The sequence below is a fragment of the Hibiscus syriacus genome, unplaced genomic scaffold (genome assembly GCF_006381635.1).
Source record: "Hibiscus syriacus cultivar Baekdansim isolate YM2019G1 unplaced genomic scaffold, ASM638163v2 tig00112350_pilon, whole genome shotgun sequence".
Classification (NCBI taxonomy): Eukaryota; Viridiplantae; Streptophyta; class Magnoliopsida; order Malvales; family Malvaceae; genus Hibiscus; species Hibiscus syriacus.
The window spans coordinates 236,326-247,392 of NW_024063311.1; the positions used below are offsets into that span (position 1 = coordinate 236,326).

The following is an 11,067-nucleotide window of genomic DNA, read 5'->3' on the forward strand; positions in this document are numbered from 1 at the left end:
TGATTTAATCCTACGATAGGGAGAGATTCTCTAGAATTCTCCATTATTTCCTACCTGACATGGAAGACTATAGAATGCTTCTAGAATATGTATAAGTCTTGAGTGTTCTAGAATAATCTACACTATTCTATCAACCTCCAAGATTAATGTGGGCCAACATAGCCCTATGAAAAATAGCCTTCGTGACAGAAAGCTTCCATTCTCCAACTTCTGGAAAAATTAAAGCCTGAAAATCATTGATCAATGGGCTTCAATTTCTTCTCAATCTTCTCTTCTCTCTGTTTTCTCTTCATCTCTAGGGTTTTGCTTCACCATTCTTTGCAATTTCAAACCTGATAGTTCCATCGTCTCTTCTGCCCAATCCTTCCGGTTCAGTTTTTACAGTGATTTAATGGTGTGTTCAGTTGAATTACTGCAATTATTTTTGGTTTCTCTTAATTGGGTTTTTTTTGTTCATTTTAAAGTTTTGTGTACGACCGTGAGTTCTGAGTGGGTTGAGATTCGGAATTTGGTTGGGGAGAAACACGCGACAATTGAAAGTCGATTCGGTGTTTTTGGGTTTTTAGATTGTTTATTCTTGTTATTTGATTCTCAACTCTTAGATTATCTTTAGTGTAGGATTTTGATTGTTCTGTTTAGTTGGTGAAGGGAGGGAAAAAAAGGAGGGCAAAAAGCTCCATTTTTCCCGTGTATTTAACTCTTTCTCCGATAATATCTGATTTGAACTGCTATGGATTATATTGATGCTATTTTTTTTTGTAGATATAACTCTTCCTCCGAGTGTATCTGATTTGAATTGTGTGAATTATATTGATCAACTTAGCTGGCTTTAACTTTTTTCTAATTTTTTTTATTTATCTTGGTAACTAGGTGAGGATCACATCATCATTTCACTTTTTGTTATGAATTGATGATGAAGTGTTTCCATATCGTGATAAGTTTTTTTTTCAGTGTCGACCAATAATGCTTTTCGACTTGTTTTTTCTTTGCCTTGTTCTTAGTTGGGACTTGGGTTTTGAATTTAGGTCTGTTTTGTTGTTTAGGTGCTGGAAAGTGTTGGGAAAAATCATGTTGGTAGGTAAGCAATGTGCAAAAGAGTTTCTAATAATTCATACCTGGCTGCCTACTGCTAGTATGTCACAACTAACTAAGCTTAACATAGTATTTATTTGTTTGGTGAGACATTAAAGATCATGAGGTTTATGATAATTAGAATGCTTCTTTTTGCAATTATCCGATCTCTGTTTGTTTGTGTCGTATCCTTTGACAACTGATATAAACCTAAAATTTTTCATAATGTTGCTTTCCCATTTTTCTAATCTAACCTACTCGTATTTGGCTCTTTTTCTTTGCAGAATTTGTTTGTTGGATGTTTTGATAAATACTGTTGAGCTAAAATGTACATCTAGGAGAGTGGCTTTCGTAAGGGTTGTATTTTTAAACCGATGGAAACTTCAAGGTGTTGGCTCAACAAGTTGAAAGCTAAAGATAAGTCACGGCCTTCAAAGAAGAAAGAAGGTGCAGGTAAAGCAAAGGAGGGGTCTAAACCACCAACAAGTGAAGAGGCGCCATCAAATGTCACCAAACAGCGGGTTGCTGCTGCAAAGCAGTATATCGAGGACCATTACAAGAAGCAGATGAAAAGCCTCCAGGAAAGAAAGGAGAGGTATGATTTAAATTCTAGCTTAGTTCCTCTCATGGAAACTAATTTTCCACATGTATAATTTACAAATAATGTTGCAACATGCTCTATACTGCGGACTGACAGTTTGGTAGAATTATCTCATATAGATACTTTGTAGCATGTTTGACATAATGTATAATCAGAAAAATATACAGCATGATAGGATAAGTTTCGTGATCAGAGGACAGCGGGGAAAGTTACGGTAGTTCTTTTTGAAGATCAGGGATGACCATTTTGAGGTAATTGTGATTTTTTCGCAGACGTGATATTCTAGAAAAGAAATTGGCTGATGCTGAAGTTTCTGAGGAAGAACAAAACAACTTACTGAAGTATTTAGAGAAGAAGGAAACAGAATACATGCGTCTTCAGAGGCATAAGATGGGTGCCGATGATTTCGAGCCATTGACCATGATAGGCATGGGTGCATTTGGTGAGGTAATTACCTCTTCGTTGTTTTGTACATCATCACATAGGTTATTCTCTTTCTTCTAGTTGTGCTCTTGCTTCGATATACTTGCCAAAATTGAGAAAATTTTGATATGTTATGTCTACCACTAGATTTCTGTGTTCCTTTTAACTTTGCTTCTTCTGATCACAGGTTAGAATCTGTAAGGAGAAGGAAACTGGTCATGTTTATGCCATGAAGAAGCTTAAGAAGTCCGAAATGCTTCGTAGAGGCCAGGTACTCCATTTCAAGCCTGCTATAAAATTGCCATAACGTGTTCTGAGCCACGATGCTAATTCGTTAGTTTGCATTTCTAATTGTCAGGTTGAACATGTGAGAGCCGAGAGGAATCTACTTGCAGAGGTTGACAGTAATTGCATTGTCAAATTATATTGTTCCTTCCAAGACGAAGAGTATCTATATCTAATCATGGAATATTTACCTGGGGGATATGATGACTTTACTGATGCGGAAGGATATACTAACCGAAGATGAGGCCAGGTTTTATGTCGGAGAAACCGTCCTGGCGATTGAATCGATTCACAAACATAATTATATTCATAGGTGAGTTGATGTGACATTAAACCTACATAAACTTTTATGTAACGGTCTTCCTGAATTTGCACTAAAGGGTAAAACTCATTCTACTTGACATGTTGCAGAGACATCAAGCCTGACAATCTGCTCCTTGATAAAAACGGTTATATGAAATTATCGGATTTTGGATTATGTAAACCATTAGATTGCAGTAACCTCCAGGAAAAGGACTTTTCCATGGCTATTGTCAGTGGGGCTCTTCAAAGTGATGGACGACCTGCTCCACCAAAACGCACACAACAGGAGCAACTGCAGCATTGGCAGAGGAACAGAAGGATGCTTGTAATTACTCGACTACCATGTAGTTAATGAAACATTATTTATCATTATTAGTGGTTGTACTATTCAGTTTAGAAAGCAAGAAATTATAGACTTGTTTCTCCATATTTTCCATTGTTCAGGCTTTATTCGATAGAATTTGCAAGGCTTGTATATTTCTCAGCTTTTAGTTACCTTAGATATTCTATAGAAAGATCACACGCTCACCTCTTTTTCCTGCTAAGTTCATTTAGAGGGCTTTCATTTTTCTTTTTGTTGATATTGCAAAATAATGTTGCTTAAACATTTAAATTTTGTTATACGCAGGCATATTCTACGGTTGGCACGCCCGACTATATTGCTCCAGAGGTTTTGCTGAAAAAAGGATATGGAATGGAATGTGATTGGTTCGTATATTAAACACATTTTTTTGAAAATATATATAATTTGTGAGGTCTTCTTTTAGGATAATATATTTTTAGATATCTTATAATGGTTTTTTTATACTTTTCCAGGTGGTCTCTTGGTGCTATCATGTACGAAATGCTTGTCGGATATCCACCCTTTTATTCCGATGAGCCAATGTCGACCTGTCGGAAGGTAAGTTATTACTACTTTTTGTCCGTCTTTACTTATGAACATTGTGTGATAAGCTTCTATATTGCAACTCTAAAGTAGTTAACACTTCTTATTGTTCTATGTTTTAAATATTCCAGATAGTAAATTGGAGAACACACTTAAAATTTCCTGAAGAAGCAAAACTATCCCTGGAAGCTAAAGATCTTATCAGTAAACTCTTATGTAATGTCGAGCAAAGGCTTGGAACGAAGGGTGCCAATGAAATTAAGGTGTGTGTTGTGTTCTGTTTAAGATTCTTCGATTTTGTTTTAAAATGGAATGCAAATAATTAAATTAACTAGTTGGATTTGTTTTTTCTTTCAGGCTCACCCATGGTTTAAAGGTGTTGAATGGGACAAATTATATCAAATGAAAGCTGCATTTATTCCTGAAGTCAACGATGAGTTGGACACACAAAATTTTGAGAAGTTTGAAGAGGTAGACTAGTGTTGCTACGTTTAAATATGCGGCAACCTGTTTAGACATATTCTTATTGTTCTCTTTTCTTTTCACCAGGTTGACAACCAAATTCCATCTGCAGCAAAATCGGGTCCATGGAGAAAGGTTAGTGTAGATACAATTGCTACTTTTCCGTAAATGACGAAGCCTGTTTCATGTGAAATATATCATGGGAACATGCCATTTACTGGCCTGTTTCCTTTGATTTATATGTTATGTTTCATCATGTTTCGGACATTATCGAACTCAACCTAATTCAACACGGTTAATTTTACCCTTTGATGCAGATGCTTTCATCCAAGGATATATTCTTTGTGGGCTACACATACAAGAACTTTGAAATCGTAAATGGCAATCAGTTACCCGGCATAGGTATTTTGCTTCCTCTGTTGCTTTTGTCCCTTCAATCTTTCATCAAAGGGCAATATCTTTGTTTTCAACTCGTTTTTATTTTTTTCTGTTGCAGCTGAGCTAAAAAAGAACAGCTCGAAACCCAAGAGACCCTCCATCAAATCCCTTTTCGGTAAGACATTATTACTATTATCGTACTTTTTTCACGGCCGAGCTCCGATTTGTGGCTTATGCAATCTATGAAGCTGCGAAAGTTTTGGCATGATATTGTAGTATGACCAAGGCATACATTGGTCTATATATTTTGCAGAGGATGATGAGTCTGCCTCAGCTGCAAGTCAACCTGTTCAAGGGAGCTTCGTAAACATCTTGCCACCGCAACATGAAGCCCCCGGAGAACATTATAGAAAATGACCCGACACAGTTCGGCAGTGCCTGTGGGATTTTAGCGATAAAGCTAATATTTACTTGGTGAGTAGCTTTTGTTTTGCCACATCTTACATTTCAAGTTCTCATTGGAAAGTTTTTAAGAGAAAACAGAGTGAGCTGACATTATGAGATTGTCTCTTGAATCAGCTAGGTGATTGTTCTTTTGTAATATCACAGTACTAATCATAGATATATGAAAGTAAATATTCTTTCACTATAAATTAAAATAATTTTATTCGAGCCAAAACCGGTTTTCTTCGAGTAATGCATTCGAGTAAATAAACCGGGTTTTCTTACCACAGGTTCTTGATCTAGTACAATCCATCTACTGTAGTTCTAGACCTACACTGATCACTTCAACATTATGCCAATACTCCTATCATTCAACTATAAACCCAAAGGTGCTGCAAACCATACCTTGTCATAACACCTCTGTTGTTGACATTAGTTCTTTGGAACAAAGTGGTCGAACCTTAAGACGAAGGGTTAGACCGATGTTTTACAATTCGAGGGAGAAAGTGGCCCGGTACTTGTGGAGGGAAACATAAATTGGTCGTTGAAGAATCAACACCGGCGAAATTTGCTGTTGCATTTGAAACAGACCCCATTTTGACATCATTAAGTGAATTGTTAACCTAATTAAATAAAATTAAAAGGCCATAGCATGGTTAGATTAGTGATTGTTAAAGCTTTACCAGTCAACCGGTTTCATGTTCCTTTGTTGATCTCCCCCCCCCCCCCAACTAAATTTACTATCATACTTTCAAATCATATTAAATTGATTTAAATAAACATTTAGTATCTGAAATAGATATTTTCTTCTAAGTTGGTGTCTAAAATTTTTTAAATACCTAATTTGGCATCTAAATTAGATACATTCTCCTAAATTAATGCCTAAAAGTTTTTTAATCTCATTGATATTCGAATTTTTAATTTCATCCACCATTTTTATACTTTTAGAATTTTTTGTAAATCATTTTTAAGAAGCATACATGATGACATCATGATGGATGATATTTCGTATACTTATCTCAACAAACATCACAAACTTCTCCCAACGTGAAACGAGCTTAAATATTACTAATTTATTAAGCATTATATACATATTATATATAAATAATATTACACAGAAATGAGACATGAGAAGCAACATTTACCTTTAGATTGGTTGCATAATAAAACATCAAGGTTTTTTTACACAGCTAGAGTGCTGGAAACATATGAATAGTTACCTAAAATGGGATCTTTCATCTCTTTCTTATACCCGAGTCTAGAAGCATCATAACAGCAAGCAAGACTGCCTGACAACGGTTTGAGAAGACGGATCGATATTTTTTTTTCCAGGGATAGAATTCATTGAAGAGATTGTTGTGATGGAACTCGGTAACAGACGCATATAACGGTTTGTGAATGCCGTTATAGTGCCGTTATCTCCATCAGAAGAAACTAGAATAGGGAAAATTCTTCTTACCAGTTGAATCTGTCGTTTATTTCCTTTTTCCACTTCCAATTGTCAAGAGATCGAAGCTCCGTAGGGTATCATCAAGGCCACCTCTAGTGGCTGCAGCACGAGTGAAAGATGATGCTTTGGAATCGAAACCGGGTTGAACTCTCTGAGTCGTTGACAAGCGACCACTGGTCGAGAATAATCTGCTAGAACGAATCTCACTAGGCTCACCAGAGGAGCCAGGTCGGCTGCTTGATACGACAGGCCTCTTTGAAGCACTATCATTTCTCGATGAGCGAATCCTATCAGAATCAGGTTGCTGAAGTAGAGAAGTTCAAAAAGAAAATCCATTAACTTCAGTAGCAAATAGCTAACACATTAAACTTTGATTTTCAAGAAAGAAAGCAAAATTTAATGGAAAACAATAAGTAAGATGTACAAGTAAAGGTTGTTCACCGCTTCCTTTGATGATGTCAAATCCTCTGAAGATCTATATCTCAAGTGATCACCATGCAAACCATGGCCAGAGCCGTTTCGTCTTGCAAATGCCTCAACTGCACCAGAGAACCTTTCTCGATTCTCATGTCCAACTGCAGTAAATAAAGATATGCATAATAAATGTAAGTTCACTAATTTAAGGAAAAACCCAAGTCGGAACATGGACAAGTCAGGTGTCTCAAATATGATATTTATGTCAAAATTTATAACCAGTTAAATTGTCGGAATATATTCCCAAATTGGGTTGTGAAAAGGAACCGACCAGAAGGCCTTTCTGTTCTTTCAGCAGATGCTCCAGGGGGATTTAAACCTGGCTTTGGGCTTGGCTGTTGAGGAACAACAAGAAATATAAGTATCGGAATTCTTAACGAATAAAAACAAATCAGTATCTCCATGAAAATCAAGGTCTTCGAATTAAAGATCACTGACCCGTGCTCTTGAGCTAGAGCCAACCTGTGGATACCTCAGTATAGTCCAATCAAATACATAGTCGAACTGATAGCCTGCATCAGTTAGTTATCAAAACCAAATTAATTTAGGAGTTCAATCAAACAGATTTTATGATAAAATATCTCATCCAAATTTGTGGTAATGAACAAATGAGATCGATCAAATTTTTAATAATTAGAAAAGTGAACAATATATGAGCAAGTTAACCTTCACGAATAAAAAGGTCCCGAAACAGCCTTTTCAGGTACGAGTAATCTGGTTTGTCTTCAAACCGTAGTGATCGACAATAATGGAAGTACGATGTGAACTCAGACGAAAATGATTTGCAAAGGACCTGAAGATGGCATATTACATATCATACATGCATTCAATTTTCAATTTCTAGAACACGGATAATAAGTAGAATTTCCCAGATTAACAGCAAGTAATGGTACCTCTATGGGAGTAAGCATCTTCTTTTCACTAATCTTGTCATACTTCTGCTTTTTGGTACCGGCCTTCAGACCCTGCCATGGGAGGCTGACAGGGAACAAGAAAGTTAATGATGTGACTCGGCATTTAAAAAGGTTTATGAAGTAAGCAACCAACCTTCCCCGGAGGAAGTACATAAGCACGTAACCAAGAGATTCCAGATCATCTCTCCTGCTTTGCTCTGCAAGTTCCACGGAGCATAGTCGGATCAAATATTAAGCCAAAAAAGTCAAATGGCAAGGGATGCACTGAAAGTAGAACACAAATGAATCCCGATGCAGTAAGTTCACTCACCAACTCCCAGGTGAGTGTTAACACTTGCATATCGAGCTGTCCCTGTAAGATTCTTGTTTTCCCTACAAGAAAAAAACGGACAACTTAATAAGTAACCATAGCTAGGCATGAGATCACTGTGGTACGTATAACATGATATCAATAGAGAGCTATCATTAATGGAAGAATTGACAATTAATGGCTAAAAGTAAAAGCATAATAAATATCAAGCTTTCCGCAAAATAGCTAATTATATGAAACCAAATTGTTTACAAGGCACTCTTAAGTCTAGAAATCCCAAAAAGGATGCCTTAAGTTTAACAATAATTGAAAAACATAACTGATGAAAGTTCTAATCATCTCTTTTCGCATAACACTCGGTCAAAGAAAATATCAAAATGCTACAAGTAAAAACATCAAGAACTTTTTACCTGTATGGTATGTGCTTGTGTGTTTGAAGATCCCTATACTTTTTTGCAAGGCCGTAATCAATTATGTATACCTGCAATGAAAAATGGGAAACAATGGAATTCAACAACAGAAACTTAAAGACCCTGGTGTATATCAACTTGAACAATACTAATATGTCAAACTGAATTTCAATTAAGGTAAAAAGATCAATACTGCTAGGGATATTATATTTCAAATGAATTAAAATTTGCATGAAAACCTTGTTGAAATTATCTAACCAAAAACATATGCTGCAGGGATTAAACAGAACAACATGCCTGATTTGCTTTGCGCCCTAAACCCATCAAAAAGTTATCAGGCTTTATGTCACGGTGAATAAAACCCCGGGAGTGCATGTACTCAACTCTATTTATCTGAAGCAACAAGAAAGAGCAAATTATTAGTGAGGCAGCCAACTGACTAGATTAAAGCTTCTGAAATAGGTAGCGTACTTACTAACTGATCTGCAAGCATCAAAACTGTTTTTAAAGAAAACTTCCGATTGCAATAGTTGAACAAGTCTTCTAAGCTTGGTCCAAGAAGATCAATAACCATGACATTGTATTCACCCTCAACTCCAAACCATTTTAAATGTGGAATACCCGCTGTACACGTAAAGAAAGTAAGTAAACTACTCAATGATTAGTACTGAACATAATATATAGATCAAGAGAAATTCAAAACTTACTTCCCCCTTGAAGAAGCATGTACAACTTTGACTCACAGTGAAGTTGTGGATGCTTTGTCTTGGCAGATTCCTGAGAAACAAGAGTACATATTGATGACAGATCCAAAACTTCAAACATGAAACATCAGCATGATCGTGAAACTCAATTAAAGTATCAAGTGGCAAAAGAAAATATAGAAGTACAACAACAATCCAACAACTAAACTACTTGACAAACTCTTTAAGCACTTAAGCAGATCACCAGAAACTAGCAGCTCAAATAATTGAAGATTCCGTCCCTATAATAAAATACAAGGTCCCACGGAAAAAACCCTAAGAATTCTCAAAGTAAGTCACAGTCAAACAAAATTTTACCCCGTAAGTCCTTTATCCTTTCTATCATTATAAAAAGCAAGCATCGATATAACTCTCCAGCAATGCCCTTATAGCTCACTCCATATTGTTATATTCTGAGCAACCTCTAACTAATTGCAAACATCTAAGCTCCAACTCCAAGTCCAACTCAGTTAACCACTTAAAAAAGAACAACAAAATCCACTAGTTGATTTTCTTCGAATTCAACAGGTATAAAAGAACTTCTTTGGACTTAAAATTTTACTGATGTCCCCCTAGATCTCCTTTCACGAAATAGCTATACAAACATTAAATCTAGCATATCCACAGTAGCAAATGCATATAAATCAACTAATGAGCTAGTCTACGCCCCGACAGCAGATCGATGATATGAAATACCAGTATGCGAATAAACCACAAAGAAATGCATCAAAGAATAACATCAAATACAACTGCAACAATCCTCAGCTAAATCGATCATCAACTTTAGCAGATCTAGTGATCAACCAATACACTGTAGTAAACAAAAATAAAGAAAAATACTTCCACCATTACTAATTAAAGTTGGGGAAAAGCAATAAAACGCCAAAAAGTTTACCAGCTTAACAGCCACTTCCTCTCCACTTTGTACATTAATGCCTGCAAAAACATATACATCAAAAATTAATAAAGCAACTGAAAAGAGAGAAGGAAATTAAAAATCATTAACCAAAATACCTAAATAAAGTTCACCAAATGATCCACTCCCAATCTTTCGACCAAGCTTGAATTTTCCACCGATAATATGCTCCATGATCGAATCTTACTCTAGTTTATCGCAATAAAAGAGAAACCCTCCCTTCTTATTCCACTTTATTAATATTGAAATTGACTTTCAACATTGAAATTGACTCAAACCGTTTCTCCTCAAACTACATCTCAGATCCATCAAAATTGTTATCTATCAACTCAGGAAAACAAAACCCAGATTACTGAATCCTTGTAAGAATCTCCAAGAATTATAAAAAAAAAATAGTTACCCCTTCAAGTGACTAAAGGAGCCAAACAAAGGTAGGAAACTTGATTGAAAATTAACGAATGCTCGTTGATCAGCTCGGCAAAAACATGCGTTTTAGGGTCATCAAGCTGCATTTTCCGGATGGGGAAACAAAAAGGTTGAGAGCAATAAAACTTAGATATTATTAATGGGAAAAAAGTATGTTTTTATGTGCCCCGGAAAAGGAGGAATATGGGAAAAGAATCTAAAAGAAACATATTTATCGGCAAGAATTCGGGGTGAGATCTACAGGTCTTGGTTTAGGACAAGGATTCAATTTTCTCGGGAAATTTTTTGAAGGAAAAAAAGGAAGAAAAACCGGATGATTTGAAGAAGAGAAAGTAATGACTCTGAATATGATATTGGGTGGAATTTTTCGTATTTTTAGGTTTTTTTCAACAAAATTTACTTTTAATTTTGGTCTTTAAAATGATTATTAAATGATTATAAATTATTAAATCTATCAAACATTTATAAAATTATTATCGTGACATAGATTTTATATAATTATCGTTAAATTTATCAAATTATTATAAAATAATTATTAAATCAATCAAATTTTAATAAAATAATTTCTTAA

At 35.5% G+C, this 11,067-nt stretch overlaps 1 protein-coding gene and 1 pseudogene across 2 annotated transcripts; one reads left to right on the forward strand and one right to left on the reverse strand.

Moving 5' to 3' along the window:
• The first annotated feature begins 204 nt into the window (after positions 1–204).
• On the forward strand, positions 205–5,010 carry LOC120178465 (annotated as a pseudogene).
• Positions 5,011–5,911: 901 nt separating this feature from the next.
• Positions 5,912–10,848, reverse strand: LOC120178466 (casein kinase 1-like protein 10). Of its 2 annotated transcripts, XM_039184301.1 has the most exons (14): positions 10,169–10,848; positions 10,050–10,090; positions 9,119–9,188; positions 8,887–9,035; positions 8,709–8,804; positions 8,412–8,482; positions 8,002–8,063; positions 7,825–7,888; positions 7,671–7,755; positions 7,444–7,570; positions 7,216–7,289; positions 7,049–7,112; positions 6,745–6,878; positions 5,912–6,607 (listed from the first exon to the last, which is right to left on the reverse strand). In XM_039184301.1, exons 1-14 carry the CDS (start codon positions 10,242–10,244, stop codon positions 6,329–6,331), a joined length of 1,392 nt encoding a protein of 463 aa, XP_039040232.1. In that variant the 5' UTR covers positions 10,245–10,848; the 3' UTR covers positions 5,912–6,328. The 2 variants fall into 2 exon arrangements, with proteins under 2 accessions (XP_039040232.1, XP_039040233.1); XM_039184302.1 differs by lacking the exon at positions 5,912–6,607 and having other exon boundaries at positions 6,997–7,112; positions 10,169–10,847.
• Between the last annotated feature and the right edge of the window lie 219 nt (positions 10,849–11,067).